Here is a 23,347-nt window from a genome sequence, read left to right as displayed (position 1 = left end):
GCTATCAATGCCTTGAAGCTCAGGGCATGGGTGGTTTCTAGGCAAGCTTTTCTTAAACGTACTCACATACTCAGCTTAACTCATGACATGAACAATGCAATGCTGTGCTATTTAGAGACAAGGCCGAGTAACTCCAATGATGGGAGAATGATGTGAAAACAGTAATACATAAAGAGGGCAAAATAGCTGATAGCAGAACTTAACATAGATGTTAAAAATCTATGCTGAAGTCATTGCCCAAAGGCTAAAAACAATACTCAAGTATTATAGGAGTTGAAAAAGTAGACTTTGTGGCAAATAGACAAGCAGCGGATAACGGCAGGAAGATCATTAACCTGATAGATATAGCAGATGATAAAAGGATTCCAGCTATTTTAGTGACATTGGATGCAGAGAAGGCATTCAACCGCACAGAATGGCCCTTTCGTAAGGCAGTGATGGAATTATTTAATCTGGGCAAGTATTTTAACAACGGAGGTAACAGTGTTATATTCTGCCTCATCCAGTAAGGTGATGGTTCCCTCTCCGATAAATATATCACCTCTAGAAGAACGAGACAGGGTTACCCACTGTCTCATTTACTTTTTGCGCTTGTTGTAAAATCCCTAGCAGTTAAAATTAAATCAGAAACAATGATAGAGGACATCTCCTGTGCAGATATTGCTGATCCAATAATGCTTTATTACTGATGCCATTATATTATCATGGTAACACCAAGCACTTCACTGCCTCCTCTTCTCCAAATCCTAGAAACGTTCCACTTTAAAATCAATGTGATGTAAGGAACCAGGAGTGAGACTCAGACACAAGAGCATTGAGGCGGTTGTTAAAGACTTTTTTTAAAATAAAAAGAGCGTTGCAGGAAATCCTATCTTGCCCTATCTCTAAGAGGGGTTTCTCTGCCTACACGAAACTAAAGGGTGTCTGTGTCAGAATGTCCAAAGTAAAGTAATCTGTCCTGTGTCAAAATCCTAAACTGACCCTTACATGGTAAACTCAAGATAAAGTGAAAAGAGATATATGCCCTCATTGCAGGTCCGGCGGTAACCGTGACGGAAAAACTGGCAGGTAGCCGCCAAACCTGCAATGAATTACCGCCGCCTGACTGGCGGGAATCACCTTGGCATTAGAGCCCTGGTGGTCTGGTAAGTCAGGCGGCAGTAATTGTTAGTCCCCATTCCCATTTGAGTCTGATTGGACTAACTTTGCCAGTGTTTCAGTGAAAGTCTGCGGGCAGGTGCCATTCCGCCCGCCAGGGCAGACCTGGCGGTCGGAAAGGCAACCCGCTTGCAGACTCGTAGTTTGCCGGTCTGAAAACAACAGTGCCGGTAAGCTTACCGGCACCATTGTTTCCAGACCGACAAACTTGTAAAGAGAGCCGCAGTCTTTCAACTGGTTGTCTGCAGCTCTTTTCCAAAGTTCTAAAATAAAGTTCCAAAAGGTGCAAAAATAAATAAACAATCAAAGTTCCGCAATCCTCATGAGATGTCTCCCTTCCCCTGAGTTTCCCAGGCTCATTATAATTCACAGTTCCAGAGGGTATGGTTGTTCCCCTAATCTCTCTCTAACTTTCACATTCTACAATGCCAAGAAGTTATTCCTCTTTTCTTGGCCCCTAGGAAAAGTTCACAAGTTTCCAATCACTAGGGATTGCTTCAAGTTTAGGTCCCTAGATTCCACACACTCAAGAGGTTGCCTCCCCGCTTCAACTTGCTTCCTCTCGGTTTCCTGACCCGCGTCGGGAGTGGTCGTTCTACATGCTTCTTGCTGCTTGATGTTTTTAAACGTCCCGGCACTTATCGGATCCATCCAACAACTAGAGCGCGTCTCTCGTTTCATGGGTTCACTGCTCTGCATTGTTCTAGTGCTCTTCCTCAGCTGTCCTTTTACTACATTGGTATGCAAGAATCTTATTGTCAGTGCGGATTGTACGTTCTAGTTTTAGATTACATATTACATTAGGCCATACGGGATTGGGAATTCAAGGGGTTGGTCTCATGTTCCAGCTAATGAGTCCACCTCTCTCCCATGAGGGTTGTCTCCCTCATATGACACACTTTGAGATATGCATTGACTGATTGGACTATCTATATTGGACATCCACTCGCCCACTCAGTGGGTACTGTTTACATTCAGCATATTTATGCCATATTTGCAGTTTATATTTAATTGCCAATCTGTATTTTGCTTGCTTTGAGAAATGTACAGTTTCATGTCTGTACACCATGTTGGGCTTGTGCCGTCAGCCAGATATGCCAGTATTACAACATTGGAAAGCTAAATGTATTGACATTTTATGTTCAACATCCAATGTTTGCACCATGCACTTTATATTGTGTCATTTTTAAGTGTGCATTTTAGCAATTGGTGTTTTTGTAGAATATTGTATTACCTGTTCTATCTTGTGTATTTGCACATCCTATGTACTTAGCACTTTTCTGAAGATAATGCAGTTGCATTGGACTGCATTAAGCACTTTGATAATATGGGTATTCTACATTTTGTACTGTATTGCTATTTTGCACAATTTTTCGTACTGCTGGTTTGTAACAGCATGAAGATTGGTTTTTGAAATGTATATTATGGTTTTCAGATGAGGCATGTCCATACCATAAATTGAATGGTAAGATTCACAGACATGCTCTGTTGACAATTGGAATGTATGCACTCTTTACTTTATACCTTGATTTCACAGAATCTTAACTTATGTATTTTGACCTTTCGCTGTGTTTTGCATACATTGCACACATCTAGCCAATTTGCACATTGCGGGAACTATGCAGTTTTAATACTTGTTCTAAAACTGGTTGTGCATTTCAATTGTGATGCACTGCTTGTGTGGTAGGGGTAGAGACCTTTACTTTTCATGGCCACTAGTTCCTTTGATTTGTACTCCCAACTATATACTAAAACATAATGCCGCCATGTTCACAAATTAGAATGGTATATCAGTTAGAAACTAGTGAACATTCGGTATTGTAGATATAAGCAAATATATAGTACATATATGGAAAAGTCAAGATAGACCAGTGTGAGGTGTTGGTAATTACTCCTCATGTGTTGATGGTTCAATGGGCTGATTTTCTATTTCATTTTCATTTAAGTTAAATGTTATGCAATCCTCTTGATGACAGCACACTGTCTCGCTTGAATCATAAGGGTACACAGAATGAATTTTAAATATTCCTTTTGGCTGAGAGTCCAGGTATTCTGGCAATTCACCCTTAGCAACTACATACTTTTCAGGGATATTTCCAATCACCATGTTATTTAGATCTGCTGTGTAATGTGATTTTTGTATGGCCATTCCTAATGGGGAGTTTTCCTCTAAATGAATATCCTGACAACCTTTATTGTTCACCATCATTTTTACAGACCCTTCCCCCACATCTATCAATGTAATGTATTCATAATCCAGGCCTTGCTGTTTTATGGATTCATTCAGACACACAAATGCATCAGAATCTTTCATCTGCTGTCCATTTTTGCATTTCAGTGTTATTGCAAACTGCTTTGTGAATGCAGGGATAATAGTATCTTTCCTCATTTGTAATTCAATTGCATAAGGGACCAGCTGTGCACAATGATAAGCCCTTCTTTTGTCTTCAAATTCAGGCGCCGGCCCACCTAGGCGTGACCATATCTTTTGATTAACGAAATCTAACACCATACACATTCTGTGCATGATGTCATTGCCCATGTAAAAGTCATTTTGTGTTCCACTCACTATCCAAACATTATGGTAAATTGTTTTTTGTCCAATGCTAATTTTCAGCATGCATCTACCTGCAATTCGGTTTTCAAAGTCTGGACCATCCAAACCAGAGACATACTGGTTTTTAATCCTAAATTTCGGGATCTCCTCCCTTTCCATTATTTTTTGCAACAATTTCTCATTAATGAAGCTCCTTTCCTGTTCAAGCGCTAAAGTGGCTTTTATTGTTTTAAAACAGTCACTTATACCAACATGAACCCATGGTTGCTCATCTTCCATGTTTATTTCAGCAAGAGTGGTAATGTGTTTTTCTGAACCTGCTCTAGGAGCAGTATTCTGTTTGCATGTCTTCTCTTTTAAATAAAAACGTAAGGTGTGCTCATCTATGGCAGTTTGCCATTCTTTCCTTGGGTCTAAGTATATTTGTACAGGTCATTTTTCATTTTCACTCTGCATTTTGTCTTGACACATTAATATAACAGTGACGCTAGGTATGCAACTATTCTGGAGATGCACCTCCACTGCATCATTTGTTTGGCAACGGTGTGACATTCATTTATATTGCTGTTTTGTGATTTTAGTTTTTTAGGTCTCAATGGTTTTTTGATTAAGGACCACAGTACCCCATTCACCCCATCTATGAGAGGAGACAACCTTTTCAGGCAATCCGTTCCCATCAGAAATGGAATTTCACAAATGGATGCGACCAATACCTCCTGTTTCATTCTGTGTTTACCTATCTTTATGTCAACCTCGGTGACGCCTATAATAGGCACCTCCTCCCCGTTAAAATTATTCACTGGACCTTGATTTTCCTTCACTGTGATCTGATTCTGCGGGGATCTCTCTTCATTGATACTCTTTACTAATTGTTTAGACATAATTGTGGCCTGTGCGCCAGAGTCAATCATTGCAAATGTATGGCATTTTTCTTCTACAGTGATGGGAGCATAATACCTGCCTTCAATTTCCTCTAACACACATAAGAAATGCGAATTCTTACTGATTTCAGGGCTCACCTTTCTCAGGCCTTTTTCACTTTTGGCTGAGCACATTGGTAAATGGAAAGACATTTTTCCCTCCTTTTGCCCATTCCTGTGTGAGAGACTTTATTCATTTCTTTCTACAACCCTCCAACTGAACATGTGTAACAACATCACTTGGCAATTTGTCATTGTCTAATTCTGTGCATTTGTGATTATTCAGTATGGTACCAGCCCTTTTAACCTCTTCAGAAATATGTGGTTCAAAGAATTCTTCAGGTGATTGACCTGTACCCTCCTTTTGAGCATTTCTTTTTCCTGCCTGTGTTTGGTCATTGTTTTGCTTTCCCAGGGAAGGATTTATAGCATCGTCACTTACTCCCGGTTCACTGGTATTCCCCATGCATGAGTCATTTTTCTTAAATCTGTCTCTTTGTTCTTTTGGATCTTCAGGTTTTCCTATTTAATTTGTACAAATCTCCAATGTTTGATTTAGTTCTAGGTTAAACCGTACCTCTCTTTTAGAAGTATTTGCATTTTCTGTTACATGTTCATTTACTGGTATTTTCATTTTTAAATCATTAGGCATCTCAGAGTCATTATGCAAAATTACATCAGAGCAATCTGCCTTTTTGGCACTGCAGGTATCATAAGTACTTAGTCACTTTTCAGAAGTCCCCCGGTCATTGCTATGGCCTTCTGCCCCCTCCTTTGGTGACTGTTTTTGTGCTGTACAGAGCTTTCCTATTTGCTCAGCTAACATTTTCACTTGGGCCTCGAGGCACTGGAACCTTTCCATCTCTCTAGAATCCTCTCTCTATGGCCTAGGTCGATATTGGTTGTTTTCCCCCTGATTGGATCTATTCTGATGCCTCTCAGGGGAATGGTTTCTATTGGGATGGTTCCTGAACTCTTGATTCATTTGTGGAGGGGATTGGGGTGCACCCATCCTTTGGTTGTAGTCCCCTGGTGGGGAATCATTGTACTGACGTGGAGTGAAGATTATGCTCTGCCTCATGTCCTGTCTCTCATGTTGTGGGTACGGACCTCTGTGTTGATTCCCATTATCAGCAAATCGATCCACATATCGGGGTCTATCCTGATTACCATATATCATGGTATTGGGATCAAATCTGCTTTGTGTCCCCAATGTCTGATAAGGACCATCATCTCTTTGATCCTGATTTTGTCTCTGGTTATTGTTCATACCTGACATATCAGGTCGATAGTCTGCCCGGGGCCTATCTCCTAAGTACCTGGGGCTGATGTAGCTCTCCTTATTACTAGGATCATGTGATTGAAACATTGGTGCAGGGTGTGACGCCCTTTGTTGATTACCCCTTTGTTCAGGTGCCAAATTATTTTTACTTGGAATTTGAGCAGACTCAAGGGACATTTTGGCTGACCTGATTTCCATTACTGTTGCTGAGGGTTCTTTAGATTTAGGTCTAGTATCTTTCATTTTATCACTTTCTTTACCCTGACAATAGAGTACCTCATACAGTTTTGTGCTTTGGTGCACAATCCATTCCAGGGATTTGTCATGGTCAAATTCACGGACCAATTGGGATATGATGTCTTTCTGTAGCCCATAGAAGTAGGCAGTTTTAAACTCATTGGAATTGGGGTCAAAAGATACATCAAAGTGAGAAAATGCTCTTTTTAAGTCTTGTAAAAACTGGCGAGGGGATGTATTAGGCCCAACAGTGATTGTGTAAGCGACTTTCTTTGCCTCCTGCAATGACTGGAAAGGAGAAAAATGACGCCTAATCTCTTTTTCAAACTCTGCCCATGTCATATTCTGCTGTTCATTCAATCCTCTTATGATACTGGCCGTCGGGGCATCTAAAGTTAAATTAACATATTGCCTGTACTGTTCCTTAGGTATCTGGAGTGCTTTAAACATGTCATGAACCACTTCTAAGTGATCCTCTATGCAGCATTCCCCTCCTTTTCTTTTTTAAATGGTTTGATCAGGGCTTTAATGGATTTCATTATCTTTATGGGGCTGCTTGTTGCAATGCATGGAATTGCACTACTAGGTGACTCAACCCTGGTTCCAGGTGTATGGGATTGGTGGCGGCCCCCAATGGGAGTATCAAATCCCCCAAGGGCGCTGCAACCAAGTTCAGTTACCGGCCCATTCACTGGGGCACTAGCTCTTTGGGTAGAAATAGAATTCACCTCAACTCCATTGAATGTGGTACCCTGCCGCCTCTCCTGGGACATGGGAATGCACATTTGCTGTTCCAAGTCCTTACACTTTTTAAGGAGCCTGTCTGCTTCGTTTTGCAAATAGTTGTTTTCATCACTCATTTTATTAATTACCTCCTGCATGTCGCACATTTGCATTTGGCATTCATTAAATTCTTTATTTCTCTTGTCCCTTTCTTGAAGCATTTTAACCAATTCTTGTTCTGCATTTATGTGGTCCACCACAATGCTTTTAAGTGTACCAATACTTGCTCACTGTCTTCAAACTGTTTCTTGCTTTTGGACAATTGAATATCAAAATCTCTGCATTTTAACTGCATATCTTTTTGACATACATCCAATTCTGCTCTTAACATTTCCTCCTTCTTACTGGCCCCATCTAAGTCAGTCTTTAACCTTGTTAACCTCGTTAATTAGCTGGTTATCATTTTCCTACATTCGCAGGGACCTATTCAAAATAAACCAGATCTTGGCGCATAGCCGTATCAAACAGTCTTTCTCTGCATTTTTATCGGCTGCATTTAATAACCTTAGAAGTCAGACCTGAATTATGCTGCCTTCTGCAAAAATATTGTCTAGTTTTTCTTTCTGCACCTCACCATGAATGCGGTCATGCCATTCTGAGGTACTATTCAATGACCACGTCCCATGTGCAAATAATTTTGCCTCTAAATATTGCACTAGGTCTGAGAATGTGGCTTCCCTTTGAGACATTCTGAAATTCGTTTTTAGTGACACACTGCTATTATGAAATGGGTTCCCTTTAATGTACAGATGGTGGTGTGAGACACACTTGCCATGCCCAGTAGGTGCTCTATGATCACTTTCCCGGCCTGCAACGCACCATAAATATGTTGGGTATTTTGTGTAGATTTAGGGCCTAGCGGTATTTTCTTACCGCCAAAAACAAAAATAATTTAGCAATAATCACCCCTTGCATTTAGATGGGTTTGGTATTATAATGGTATAGTGGCTATGCATTATTTCAGTACACAAATACATTTGGTTGGTATACATTTCGTTGTGGTATAGTGATGAGCATGATTTTCGGTTCTACTTGTGGTCCCCAATATACAAAACCCCCTTTTTCTTGCTTGGTCTGTTCGTGTGATCACTAGAGAGACCTTTGGCCTACAACATACGGTCGTTGAGAAGGCTCCAGCCAGTTTGGTCGGCACTTCCCCACACTACCATATACGGAACTTCCACCCAACAGCCAGTCAGGGGGAAGGGACAGAGGAAGGGCTTCCCAGGACTTCGGGAAGATCAGGGTAACAGGTGATGGAAGGCTAGAGGCCAGGGGGGCCATTTTGTCTCCATCAGGAATCTACCGATTCCAATGACAGGGCCAAAATGGAGGACGCTCAGGGCACCAGTCATTTCAGCACGGAGCTGCCACCAGCCCGTACCGTGCTCTGTGGGTCACACACATGTGCCCAAAAACATACACTTTGGGCACAGGGTTGTACCCGTACCCATGGGTGCCATAAGGGTATCCTATGGCTCTGTTCACCAAACCAAAAGAGAGAGAGCTGCACCGCCAGGAGTCCCACCTGAACTGATGCGTGGAAAACATGACAGAGTACACGATAAAAAGCAGTAAAGGACAAGGATACGGAGGCCCTGTCCCTCTGATGCATTTCCAGCGTCACAAGGGCATTGGCATTAACTGTGATTGCCAGTAGACCCACCATCACAGGTATTTCTGCAGGTATTCTGCCAGCTGGCTCAACTGACGTACCAACCAATTATTTAATCATTTTTGCCCTTGTGCACTGTTCTTTAACACACGGATGAGGTGTCATAAACGAGATTCCCTCATTCACACACTATCAGCCATCAAGCTCATGGAGGGATGCCTACATTTTAATGTGTACCTGTGGAAGTGGCAAAATCAAAGATCGGCCCGTGCAAAATATAATGTGCACATGTTAACAAATGCAGGCCATGATTAGGTTTTAATACTTTGTTTAGATTTTATGATACTGTTACGAGTTGCATGTCCGCCTTTAAGTCTTGCACCATATACTTTTCAAACAAAACCTATAATTATGGATTTGTGTTAATGAACTGTTCATAAAGTGCTGTCTTTGTTTCCCAGAAAAATGCCCATTGCCAAATATGGAACACCTCATCATTTCAGATGTCAGTAAAAAAAATGACTATGCAGTTAATGAACATATTAATGTGAGCTGCAGTGAAGGATATGCGCCAACAGTCTCCTTGATTACATGTGTTCAAAACAGTGATGACGCTACCAGTGGCTGGAGTCCAGCAGTTCAGTGCATTGGTGAGTATTCAAGATTAATTCACTGTAAAACATATTATATTATAAAGTGATCAGAACAGATGAGTGAGGGAGTGAGAAATGAGCAAAAGGGTTCTGGCAGGTCTTGTCTCATGTTTGGTGTCCGTGTGACCCAATATGCATTCTTTTTTTGACTCTTAATGTTTTTGTGACTTGGCATTGATCTTATTGCAAGTATTTCAATTGTTCAAGACTTTTCTCATTCGATGCAGCCTCTGTGGCGAAATATTCATAATGTATTCCACTCTCAATGTTTCTGTGACTTGGCCTACTTCAAACTTTGTGCTTCAAATGTTTAAGCCGTTTCTCTTGAACAGTACTTTCCTAATGTGGCAACATTCATCTTTTGTCCGATTTTCTATGACTGCCTGGTTCTGAATCTCAACACTTACATTGTTCAAGTGTTCGCTCAAGGGCAGCAGATATGGTTATGCATCATTCTCCACACAAGTCCTTTTTTGTCCGTCACCACGGTATATGCATTGGCTGCCACAAGTGCCCTTGGTTTCTCTGCTCTAGATACAGGCCTCATTGGCACAATTGCTTTGTGCGTGTCTTTTCAGTTCCCTGTTTTCTTCGATTGCTCCTTTCACTAGTAGTGTGTGCTTCACATTGCCCACCAGGCTCTGTGCGGATCTGTCATTTGCCTGACCCTTCTACTTTTGTCAACTTCCTTCACCACTGATAGACTCTAGCTAGATGTTCACCTCCTCTCCTCTTCTCTCACCTTCATGATGCAGTTTACAATAGATAGGCCGTATTTGCAATCCTTGAGAGGAGTATACAGGAATCTATTGAAGACAAAAAAGAAAGCTTTTTTGGCCAACAAGTGGGACGCATTGGTTCTAGGTCATTTGGTCAAATCTAAATGGTCAACAGGACAAATGGTCGACACCAAAAGGTCGACAGGTCAAATGGTCGCATTTTTTTTTTCCACTTTTTTTTTTTTTTTGGGGGGGCCCCCCCCATCCCCCCTTTTTTTTGCTAAAAACCCCTTTTTTCCCTAAACGAAAACCTAAACAAATATATATATATAAATAAAAAAAAAATTCGACCATTTGACCTGTCGACCAAATTGTGTCGACCATTTGTCTGTCGGCCATTTGTCTGTCGACCATTTGACTAGACACCGGACGCATTGCTAGAGGCGGCCAGTACTGGTGACCTTTGTGGATTCTGGAGCATTATGTCTGATAAGGAGAGACCTAGATACCAGCAGAGGAACGGAACGAGAAGATTGTGTAGTTTAAACGTGACACGAATGGTAAGAAAAAACAAGTGCTGGCCAAGCATCAGTATGTACGACATGCAGCGGGCCCGGAACCAGTGATGTTCTAACCTGCAGTTACGAAACCAGGGGGTGTCATATGCACCAGAAGAAGAGGGCTGCTAGCGCATTAATGGTGTTTTTTACCTTACTTTTCAGTGGAATCAATTGTGAGAATGTGGGGCTGAATAACCCCGCTCCACGAAGTCGCATTGGTCCAGTGGCAAGTGGTTGTTGTGGCATGGTCGAATGGAAGGAGAGCTGCAGTCTTGAAGCATCTACTCGAGCCTTGTGGATTGGGTGGTAACCAGGTTTGGTGGTCGAAGATTGACGGCGGTTGATCTAGTACCAAGATGCGCAGACGAGTACATTTGATGCAAAGGCTCGGTGGTTATGGTTCAGGGAACACCAGCATCGAGTCAGTTGACTCACAGTAGTGGTGATGAAGATGCTGGTGTTTCAGACAGCGACTGAGGCAAGGGAAGATAGCAGTACTTTGTAGTTTGAACCAAGGTAACAATGCACATTTACCAGTGCAGTGCAGCGGCAAACGAGGTCGAAGAACGGACAGCGGTTCGGAGAATGGACACCAAAGGACAGCATCAATGGGTCCTGCTGGATTGCTCAGTGGCATGGTGCCATGGAATCTAAGTTTGGCGCATGTCGTTGTTGACAACAGCGATCTCAGCTGTTCTGGCTTCCAAGTGCTGTGAGTCTGACTCCAGTGTCTGAAGGGCCAATGTCAGCTGTTCGTAGGCTCCCAAATACGGGCGATGCTAGCCCGCACCTTCAGGGGACCAACAGCACGGTGACACTCTAGGTACAGGGTCGCTTGCAGAGAGGCAGACATCTGGTCCAGCAGCAGTGTTCACCCCCAATGGTCCCTGGAGATGGTTAGGGACTAGATCTTGCTTCTGTCTTTGTAACCTCTGCCTTCACCCCACAACTGGAGGACTTTAGAAAGGACTGCCCTCAGCAGGGTCCACCAAAATCTTCTGGCTGTTTCAAGATGAGTCCAGATGATTCAAAGAGGTGGTGGGAGCCCCCTTAATTATAGGCAAAAGTCCCCAGGTGATTGTACTGAAGCTAGTCTGCTTTAGGGGTCTACTCATGTGCTCTTGAAATGCCTGGATTTTGCCCTTATGATGTCACATTAAAGTGCTTTAGCTCCAGTCCAGAGGAAGCGGAGGGGACTGGAAAGAGAAGGAGAGGCAGAGGAATCAAGATGGAGTCCCCTACCAAAAACTGTACAGACCCATCTCTGGCTACCCTAGATCCGCCCCCTTCCTTTCTCAATAGGATTAAAGGGCCTTTAGAAATGCAGCACCCTGGTGTGAGGCCTGTCTCTCTGTGAATGGGTGTGCTTCGTGGTTTCAACTTCCATGCCAGCATCCTGTAGAGCGGCTGGCCTGGGAGAAAGGGTGTTACCTACCCTTACAAATGGACAAAGAGAAGCAATCCAGCAAGTCTAGTCCTGTCAGTAGACAGGGGCGGGCCTTGTCTGGAAGTAATACGCATAATCCTTTCACAGCTGAACTAGGCCCACAGCTTACACATGTGCAAAATCTTTTTTAATGTGGCTGGGATAACTCTGAAAGATGCAGGCCACTATTCTCTAATTCAGGTATGGCTTATTTTTACAGTTTTTTGTACCACCAGGACACCATCTTCAAGGTTATATCGTTTTTGGGACAGGGGTGCAGATTCTAAATGCAGCCCCTGTGCTGCAGACACTGCGGCTGCCAAGAGAGCACCTCTGGTCTCTGAACCTGCTCAGTGCCACTGGTAGAGCAGGTGCTGTGAATCAGGATACTGATCCTGCACAGCACAAGTACACACCATGCTTTTAGCATGAAATTTAGGAATGGGGAATCTGATTAGCAGATTTACCTTTCAGAGGTGGAATTACCTGCATCACTTTATTATTTAATGAATAATAAACAAGCAAGGGCTTTCACACCCTTGCCAGATGACAATTCATTAACTCTTCTATCCCTCACTCCTGAGCGAGTGGAATTGCTCAATGTAGATATCTCTTAGGAAGAAATGGTGCAGGCTATCAATGCCTTGAAGCTCAGGGCATGGGTGGTTTCTAGGCAAGCTTTTCTTAAACGTACTCACATACTCAGCTTAACTCATGACATGAACAATGCAATGCTGTGCTATTTAGAGACAAGGCCGAGTAACTCCAATGATGGGAGAATGATGTGAAAACAGTAATACATAAAGAGGGCAAAATAGCTGATAGCAGAACTTAACATAGATGTTAAAAATCTATGCTGAAGTCATTGCCCAAAGGCTAAAAACAATACTCAAGTATTATAGGAGTTGAAAAAGTAGACTTTGTGGCAAATAGACAAGCAGCGGATAACGGCAGGAAGATCATTAACCTGATAGATATAGCAGATGATAAAAGGATTCCAGCTATTTTAGTGACATTGGATGCAGAGAAGGCATTCAACCGTACAGAATGGCCCTTTCGTAAGGCAGTGATGGAATTATTTAATCTGGGCAAGTATTTTAACAACGGAGGTAACAGTGTTATAGTCTGCCTCATCCAGTAAGGTGATGGTTCCCTCTCCGATAAATATATCACCTCTAGAAGAACGAGACAGGGTTACCCACTGTCTCATATTTACTTTTTGCGCTTGTTGTAAAATCCCTAGCAGTTAAAATTAAATCAGAAACAATGATAGAGGACATCTCCTGTGCAGATATTGCTGATCCAATAATGCTTTATTACTGATGCCATTATATTATCATGGTAACACCAAGCACTTCACTGCCTCCTCTTCTCCAAATCCTAGAAACGTTCCACTTTAAAATCAATGTGATGTAAGGAACCAGGAGTGAGACTCAGACACAAGAGCATTGAGGCGGTTGTTAAAGACGTTTTTTAAAATAAAAAGAGCGTTGCAGGAAATCCTATCTTGCCCTATCTCTAAGAGGGGTTTCTCTGCCTACACGAAACTAAAGGGTGTCTGTGTCAGAATGTCCAAAGTAAAGTAATCTGTCCTGTGTCAAAATCCTAAACTGACCCTTACATGGTAAACTCAAGATAAAGTGAAAAGAGATATATGCCCTCATTGCAGGTCCGGCGGTAACCGTGACGGAAAAACTGGCAGGTAGCCGCCAAACCTGCAATGAATTACCGCCGCCTGACTGGCGGGAATCACCTTGGCATTAGAGCCCTGGTGGTCCGGTAAGTCAGGCGGCAGTAATTGTTAGTCCCCATTCCAATTTGAGTCTGATTGGACTAACGGTGCCAGTGTTTCAGTGAAAGTCTGCGGGCAGGTGCCATTCCGCCCGACAGGGCAGACCTGGCGGTCGGAAAGGCAACCCGCTTGCAGACTCGTAGTTTGCCGGTCTGAAAACAACAGTGCCGGTAAGCTTACCGGCACCATTGTTTCCAGACCGGCAAACTTGTAAAGAGAGCCGCAGTCTTTCAACTGGTTGTCTGCAGCTCTTTTCCAAAGTTCTAAAATAAAGTTCCAAAAGGTGCAAAAAGAAATAAACAATCAAAGTTCCGCAATCCTCATGAGATGTCTCCCTTCCCCTGAGTTTCCCAGGCTCATTATAATTCACAGTTCCAGAGGGTATGGTTGTTCCCCTAATCTCTCTCTAACTTTCACATTCTACAATGCCAAGAAGTTATTCCTCTTTTCTTGGCCCCTAGGAAAAGTTCACAAGTTTCCAATCACTAGGGATTGCTTCAAGTTTAGGTCCCTAGATTCCACACACTCAAGAGGTTGCCTCCCCGCTTCAACTTGCTTCCTCTCGGTTTCCTGACCCGCGTCGGGAGTGGTCGTTCTACATGCTTCTTGCTGCTTGATGTTTTTAAACGTCCCGGCACTTATCGGATCCATCCAACAACTAGAGCGCGTCTCTCGTTTCATGGGTTCACTGCTCTGCATTGTTCTAGTGCTCTTCCTCAGCTGTCCTTTTACTACATTGGTATGCAAGAATCTTATTGTCAGTGCGGATTGTACGTTCTAGTTTTATATTACATATTACATTAGGCCATACGGGATTGGGAATTCAAGGGGTTGGTCTCATGTTCCAGCTAATGAGTCCACCTCTCTCCCATGAGGGTTGTCTCCCTCATATGACACACTTTGAGATATGCATTGACTGATTGGACTATCTATATTGGACATCCACTCGCCCACTCAGTGGGTACTGTTTACATTCAGCATATTTATGCCATATTTGCAGTTTATATTTAATTGCCAATCTGTATTTTGCTTGCTTTGAGAAATGTACAGTTTCATGTCTGTACACCATGTTGGGCTTGTGCCGTCAGCCAGATATGCCAGTATTACAACATTGGAAAGCTAAATGTATTGACATTTTATGTTCAACATCTAATGTTTTCACCATGCACTTTATATTGTGTCATTTTTAAGTGTGCATTTTAGCAATTGGTGTTTTTGTAGAATATTGTATTACCTGTTCTATCTTGTGTATTTGCACATCCTATGTACTTAGCACTTTTCTGAAGATAATGCAGTTGCATTGGACTGCATTAAGCACTTTGATAATATGGGTATTCTACATTTTGTACTGTATTGCTATTTTGCACAATTTTTCGTACTGCTGGTTTGTAACAGCATGAAGATTGGTTTTTGAAATGTATATTATGGTTTTCAGATGAGGCATGTCCATACCATAAATTGAATGGTAAGATTCACAGACATGCTCTGTTGACAATTGGAATGTATGCACTCTTTACTTTATACCTTGATTTCACAGAATCTTAACTTATGTATTTTGACCTTTCGCTGTGTTTTGCATACATTGCACACATCTAGCCAATTTGCACATTGCGGGAACTATGCAGTTTTAATACTTGTTCTAAAACTGGTTGTGCATTTCAATTGTGATGCACTGCGTGTGTGGTAGGGGTAGAGACCTTTACTTTTCATGGCCACTAGTTCCTTTGATTTGTACTCCCAACTATATACTAAAACATAATGCCGCCATGTTCACAAATTAGAATGGTATATCAGTTAGAAACTAGTGAACATTCGGTATTGTAGATATAAGCAAATATATAGTACATATATGGAAAAGTCAAGATAGACCAGTGTGAGGTGTTGGTAATTACTCCTCATGTGTTGATGGTTCAATGGGCTGATTTTCTATTTCATTTTCATTTAAGTTAAATGTTATGCAATCCTCTTGATGACAGCACACTGTCTCGCTTGAATCATAAGGGTACACAGAATGAATTTTAAATATTCCTTTTGGCTGAGAGTCCAGGTATTCTGGCAATTCACCCTTAGCAACTACATACTTTTCAGGGATATTTCCAATCACCATGTTATTTAGATCTGCTGTGTAATGTGATTTTTGTATGGCCATTCCTAATGGGGAGTTTTCCTCTAAATGAATATCCTGACAACCTTTATTGTTCACCATCATTTTTACAGACCCTTCCCCCACATCTATCAATGTAATGTATTCATAATCCAGGCCTTGCTGTTTTATGGATTCATTCAGACACACAAATGCATCAGAATCTTTCATCTGCTGTCCATTTTTGCATTTCAGTGTTATTGCAAACTGCTTTGTGAATGCAGGGATAATAGTATCTTTCCTCATTTGTAATTCAATTGCATAAGGGACCAGCTGTGCACAATGATAAGCCCTTCTTTTGTCTTCAAATTCAGGCGCCGGCCCACCTAGGCGTGACCATATCTTTTGATTAACGAAATCTAACACCATACACATTCTGTGCATGATGTCATTGCCCATGTAAAAGTCATTTTGTGTTCCACTCACTATCCAAACATTATGGTAAATTGTTTTTTGTCCAATGCTAATTTTCAGCATGCATCTACCTGCAATTCGGTTTTCAAAGTCTGGACCATCCAAACCAGAGACATACTGGTTTTTAATCCTAAATTTCGGGATCTCCTCCCTTTCCATTATTTTTTGCAACAATTTCTCATTAATGAAGCTCCTTTCCTGTTCAAGCGCTAAAGTGGCTTTTATTGTTTTAAAACAGTCACTTATACCAACATGAACCCATGGTTGCTCATCTTCCATGTTTATTTCAGCAAGAGTGGTAATGTGTTTTTCTGAACCTGCTCTAGGAGCAGTATTCTGTTTGCATGTCTTCTCTTTTAAATAAAAACGTAAGGTGTGCTCATCTATGGCAGTTTGCCATTCTTTCCTTGGGTCTAAGTATATTTGTACAGGTCATTTTTCATTTTCACTCTGCATTTTGTCTTGACACATTAATATAACAGTGACGCTAGGTATGCAACTATTCTGGAGATGCACCTCCACTGCATCATTTGTTTGGCAACGGTGTGACATTCATTTATATTGCTGTTTTGTGATTTTAGTTTTTTAGGTCTCAATGGTTTTTTGATTAAGGACCACAGTACCCCATTCACCCCATCTATGAGAGGAGACAACCTTTTCAGGCAATCCGTTCCCATCAGAAATGGAATTTCACAAATGGATGCGACCAATACCTCCTGTTTCATTCTGTGTTTACCTATCTTTATGTCAACCTCGGTGACGCCTATAATAGGCACCTCCTCCCCGTTAAAATTATTCACTGGACCTTGATTTTCCTTCACTGTGATCTGATTCTGCGGGGATCTCTCTTCATTGATACTCTTTACTAATTGTTTAGACATAATTGTGGCCTGTGCGCCAGAGTCAATCATTGCAAATGTATGGCATTTTTCTTCTACAGTGATGGGAGCATAATACCTGCCTTCAATTTCCTCTAACACACATAAGAAATGCGAATTCTTACTGATTTCAGGGCTCACCTTTCTCAGGCCTTTTTCACTTTTGGCTGAGCACATTGGTAAATGGAAAGACATTTTTCCCTCCTTTTGCCCATTCCTGTGTGAGAGACTTTATTCATTTCTTTCTACAACCCTCCAACTGAACATGTGTAACAACATCACTTGGCAATTTGTCATTGTCTAATTCTGTGCATTTGTGATTATTCAGTATGGTACCAGCCCTTTTAACCTCTTCAGAAATATGTGGTTCAAAGAATTCTTCAGGTGATTGACCTGTACCCTCCTTTTGAGCATTTCTTTTTCCTGCCTGTGTTTGGTCATTGTTTTGCTTTCCCAGGGAAGGATTTATAGCATCGTCACTTACTCCCGGTTCACTGGTATTCCCCATGCATGAGTCATTTTTCTTAAATCTGTCTCTTTGTTCTTTTGGATCTTCAGGTTTTCCTATTTAATTTGTACAAATCTCCAATGTTTGATTTAGTTCTAGGTTAAACCGTACCTCTCTTTTAGAAGTATTTGCATTTTCTGTTACATGTTCATTTACTGGTATTTTCATTTTTAAATCATTAGGCATCTCAGAGTCATTATGCAAAATTACATCAGAGCAATCTGCCTTTTTGGCACTGCAGGTATCATAAGTACTTAGTCACTTTTCAGAAGTCCCCCGGTCATTGCTATGGCCTTCTGCCCCCTCCTTTGGTGACTGTTTTTGTGCTGTACAGAGCTTTCCTATTTGCTCAGCTAACATTTTCACTTGGGCCTCGAGGCACTGGAACCTTTCCATCTCTCTAGAATCCTCTCTCTATGGCCTAGGTCGATATTGGTTGTTTTCCCCCTGATTGGATCTATTCTGATGCCTCTCAGGGGAATGGTTTCTATTGGGATGGTTCCTGAACTCTTGATTCATTTGTGGAGGGGATCGGGGTGCACCCATCCTTTGGTTGTAGTCCCCTGGTGGGGAATCATTGTACTGACGTGGAGTGAAGATTATGCTCTGCCTCATGTCCTGTCTCTCATGTTGTGGGTACTGACCTCTGTGTTGATTCCCATTATCAGCAAATCGATCCACATATCGGGGTCTATCCTGATTACCATATATCATGGTATTGGGATCAAATCTGCTTTGTGTCCCCAATGTCTGATAAGGACCATCATCTCTTTGATCCTGATTTTGTCTCTGGTTATTGTTCATACCTGACATATCAGGTCGCTAATTTAACAAGGGGGGTCCTGGGAGTCCCTCTGCCAGACATTAGTCCTGGTTACGAGGGACTTACCCAGAGTCTTTAGCTCACTATCTTTCACAGAGAAGAAATATCCCAAACATATCAGGTCGCTAGTCTGCCCGGGGCCTATCTCCTAAGTACCTGGGGCTGATGTAGCTCTCCTTATTACTAGGATCATGTGATTGAAACATTGGTGCAGGGTGTGACGCCCTTTGTTGATTACCCCTTTGTTCAGGTGCCAAATTATTTTTACTTGGAATTTGAGCAGACTCAAGGGACATTTTGGCTGACCTGATTTCCATTACTGTTGCTGAGGGTTCTTTAGATTTAGGTCTAGTATCTTTCATTTTATCACTTTCTTTACCCTGACAATAGAGTACCTCATACAGTTTTGTGCTTTGGTGCACAATCCATTCCAGGGATTTGTCATGGTCAAATTCACGGACCAATTGGGATATGATGTCTTTCTGTAGCCCATAGAAGTAGGCAGTTTTAAACTCATTGGAATTGGGGTCAAAAGATACATCAAAGTGAGAAAATGCTCTTTTTAAGTCTTGTAAAAACTGGCGAGGGGATGTATTAGGCCCAACAGTGATTGTGTAAGCGACTTTCTTTGCCTCCTGCAATGACTGGAAAGGAGAAAAATGACGCCTAATCTCTTTTTCAAACTCTGCCCATGTCATATTCTGCTGTTCATTCAATCCTCTTATGATACTGGCCGTCGGGGCATCTAAAGTTAAATTAACATATTGCCTGTACTGTTCCTTAGGTATCTGGAGTGCTTTAAACATGTCATGAACCACTTCTAAGTGATCCTCTATGCAGCATTCCCCTCCTTTTCTTTTTTAAATGGTTTGATCAGGGCTTTAATGGATTTCATTATCTTTATGGGGCTGCTTGTTGCAATGCATGGAATTGCACTACTAGGTGACTCAACCATGGTTCCAGGTGTATGGGATTGGTGGCGGCCCCCAATGGGCGTATCAAATCCCCCAAGGGCGCTGCAACCAAGTTCAGTTACCGGCCCATTCACTGGGGCACTAGCTCTTTGGGTAGAAATAGAATTCACCTCAACTCCATTGAATGTGGTACCCTGCCGCCTCTCCTGGGACATGGGAATGCACATTTGCTGTTCCAAGTCCTTACACTTTTTAAGGAGCCTGTCTGCTTCATTTTGCAAATAGTTGTTTTCATCACTCATTTTATTAATTACCTCCTGCATGTCGCACATTTGCATTTGGCATTCATTAAATTCTTTATTTCTCTTGTCCCTTTCTTGAAGCATTTTAACCAATTCTTGTTCTGCATTTATGTGGTCCACCACAATGCTTTTAAGTGTACCAATACTTGCTCACTGTCTTCAATCTGTTTCTTGCTTTTGGACAATTGAATATCAAAATCTCTGCATTTTAACTGCATATCTTTTTGACATACATCCAATTCTGCTCTTAACATTTCCTCCTTCTTACTGGCCCCATCTAAGTCAGTCTTTAACCTTGTTAACCTCGTTAATTAGCTGGTTATCATTTTCCTACATTCGCAGGGACCTATTCAAAATAAACCAGATCTTGGCGCATAGCCGTATCAAACAGTCTTTCTCTGCATTTTTATCGGCTGCATTTAATAACCTTAGAAGTCAGACCTGAATTATGCTGCCTTCTGCAAAAATATTGTCTAGTTTTTCTTTCTGCACCTCACCATGAATGCGGTCATGCCATTCTGAGGTACTATTCAATGACCACGTCCCATGTGCAAATAATTTTGCCTCTAAATATTGCACTAGGTCTGAGAATGTGGCTTCCCTTTGAGACATTCTGAAATTCGTTTTTAGTGACACACTGCTATTATGAAATGGGTTCCCTTTAATGTACAGATGGTGGTGTGAGACACACTTGCCATGCCCAGTAGGTGCTCTATGATCACTTTCCCGGCCTGCAACGCACCATTAATATGTTGGGTATTTTGTGTAGATTTAGGGCCTAGCGGTATTTTCTTACCGCCAAAAACAAAAATAATTTAGCAATAATCACCCCTTGCATTTAGATGGGTTTGGTATTATAATGGTATAGTGGCTATGCATTATTTCAGTACACAAATACATTTGGTTGGTATACATTTCGTTGTGGTATAGTGATGAGCATGATTTTCGGTTCTACTTGTGGTCCCCAATATACAAAACCCCCTTTTTCTTGCTTGGTCTGTTCGTGTGATCACTAGAGAGACCTTTGGCCTACAACATACGGTCGTTGAGAAGGCTCCAGCCAGTTTGGTCGGCACTTCCCCACACTACCATATACGGAACTTCCACCCAACAGCCAGTCAGGGGGAAGGGACAGAGGAAGGGCTTCCCAGGACTTCGGGAAGATCAGGGTAACAGGTGATGGAAGGCTAGAGGCCAGGGGGGCCATTTTGTCTCCATCAGGAATCTACCGATTCCAATGACAGGGCCAAAATGGAGGACGCTCAGGGCACCAGTCATTTCAGCACGGAGCTGCCACCAGCCCGTACCGTGGTCTGTGGGTCACACACATGTGCCCAAAAACATACACTTTGGGCACAGGGTTGTACCCGTACCCATGGGTGCCATAAGGGTATCCTATGGCTCTGTTCACCAAACCAAAAGAGAGAGAGCTGCACCGCCAGGAGTCCCACCTGAACTGATGCGTGGAAAACATGACAGAGTACACGATAAAAAGCAGTAAAGGACAAGGATACGGAGGCCCTGTCCCTCTGATGCATTTCCAGCGTCACAAGGGCATTGGCATTAACTGTGATTGCCAGTAGACCCACCATCACAGGTATTTCTGCAGGTATTCTGCCAGCTGGCTCAACTGACGTACCAACCAATTATTTAATCATTTTTGCCCTTGTGCACTGTTCTTTAACACACGGATGAGGTGTCATAAACGAGATTCCCTCATTCACACACTATCAGCCATCAAGCTCATGGAGGGATGCCTACATTTTAATGTGTACCTGAGGAAGTGGCAAAATCAAAGATCGGCCCGTGCAAAATATAATGTGCACATGTTAACAAATGCAGGCCATGATTAGGTTTTAATACTTTGTTTAGATTTTATGATACTGTTACGAGTTGCATGTCCGCCTTTAAGTCTTGCACCATATACTTTTCAAACAAAACCTATAATTATGGATTTGTGTTAATGAACTGTTCATAAAGTGCTGTCTTTGTTTTCCAGAAAAATGCCCATTGCCAAATATGGAACACCTCATCATTTCAGATGTCAGTAAAAAAAATGACTATGCAGTTAATGAACATATTAATGTGAGCTGCAGTGAAGGATATGCGCCAACAGTCTCCTTGATTACATGTGTTCAAAACAGTGATGACGCTACCAGTGGCTGGAGTCCAGCAGTTCAGTGCATTGGTGAGTATTCAAGATTAATTCACTGTAAAACATATTATATTATAAAGTGATCAGAACAGATGAGTGAGGGAGTGAGAAATGAGCAAAAGGGTTCTGGCAGGTCTTGTCTCATGTTTGGTGTCCGTGTGACCCAATATGCATTCTTTTTTTGACTCTTAATGTTTTTGTGACTTGGCATTGATCTTATTGCAAGTATTTCAATTGTTCAAGACTTTTCTCATTCGATGCAGCCTGTGTGGCGAAATATTCATAATGTATTCCACTCTCAATGTTTCTGTGACTTGGCCTACTTCAAACTTTGTGCTTCAAATGTTTAAGCCGTTTCTCTTGAACAGTACTTTCCTAATGTGGCAACATTCATCTTTTGTCCGATTTTCTATGACTGCCTGGTTCTGAATCTCAACACTTACATTGTTCAAGTGTTCGCTCAAGGGCAGCAGATATGGTTATGCATCATTCTCCACACAAGTCCTTTTTTGTCCGTCACCACGGTATATGCATTGGCTGCCACAAGTGCCCTTGGTTTCTCTGCTCTAGATACAGGCCTCATTGGCACAATTGCTTTGTGCGTGTCTTTTCAGTTCCCTGTTTTCTTCGATTGCTCCTTTCACTAGTAGTGTGTGCTTCACATTGCCCACCAGGCTCTGTGCGGATCTGTCATTTGCCTGACCCTTCTACTTTTGTCAACTTCCTTCACCACTGATAGACTCTAGCTAGATGTTCACCTCCTCTCCCCTTCTCCCACCTTCATGATGCAGTTTACAATAGATAGGCCGTATTTGCAATCCTTGAGAGGAGTATACAGGAATCTATTGAAGACAAAAAAGAAAGCTTTTTTGGCCAACAAGTGGGACGCATTGGTTCTAGGTCATTTGGTCAAATCTAAATGGTCGACAGGACAAATGGTCGACACCAAAAGGTCGACAGGTCAAATGGACGCATTTTTTTTCCACTTTTTTTTTTTTGGGAGGGGTTCCCCCATCCCCCCTTGTTTTTGCTAAAAACCCCTTTTTTCCCTAAACGAAAACCTAAACAAATATATATATATAAATAAAAAAAAAATTTGACCTGTCTACCAAATTGTGTCGACCATTTGTCTGTCGGCCATTTGTCTGTCGACCATTTGACTAGACACCGGACGCATTGCTAGAGGCGGCCAGTACTGGTGACCTTTGTGGATTCTGGAGCATCATGTCTGATAAGGAGAGACCTAGATACCAGCAGAGGAACGGAACGAGAAGATTGTGTAGTTTAAACGTGACACGAATGGTAAGAAAAAACAAGTGCTGGCCAAGCATCAGTATGTACGACATGCAGCGGGCCCGGAACCAGTGATGTTCTAACCTGCAGTTACGAAACCAGGGGGTGTCATATGCACCAGAAGAAGAGGGCAGCGCATTAATGGTGTTTTTTACCTTACTTTTCAGTGGAATCAATTGTGAGAATGTGGGGCTGAATAACTCCGCTCCACGAAG

The 23,347-nt window shown here is 42.1% G+C and overlaps 1 protein-coding gene across 1 annotated transcript in view; it reads left to right on the top strand.

The window, feature by feature from the left end:
- Positions 1-23,347, top strand: part of LOC138511247 (receptor-type tyrosine-protein phosphatase kappa-like) — a 1,445,374-nt gene that overhangs the window by 266,363 nt on the left and 1,155,664 nt on the right. The window contains exons 3-4 of the mRNA XM_069626788.1: positions 9,014-9,202; positions 21,684-21,872. Coding sequence (XP_069482889.1) covers positions 9,014-9,202; positions 21,684-21,872 — 378 coding nt within the window. The remainder of the gene's footprint in view (positions 1-9,013; positions 9,203-21,683; positions 21,873-23,347) is intronic.

Source organism: Ambystoma mexicanum, chromosome 6p (genome assembly GCF_040938575.1).
Source record: "Ambystoma mexicanum isolate Mex_15411 chromosome 6p, UKY_AmexF1_1, whole genome shotgun sequence".
Taxonomy (NCBI): domain Eukaryota; kingdom Metazoa; phylum Chordata; class Amphibia; order Caudata; family Ambystomatidae; genus Ambystoma; species Ambystoma mexicanum.
Note: the sequence above shows the minus strand (reverse complement) of the source record. Positions and strands in the feature narration are given on the sequence as shown.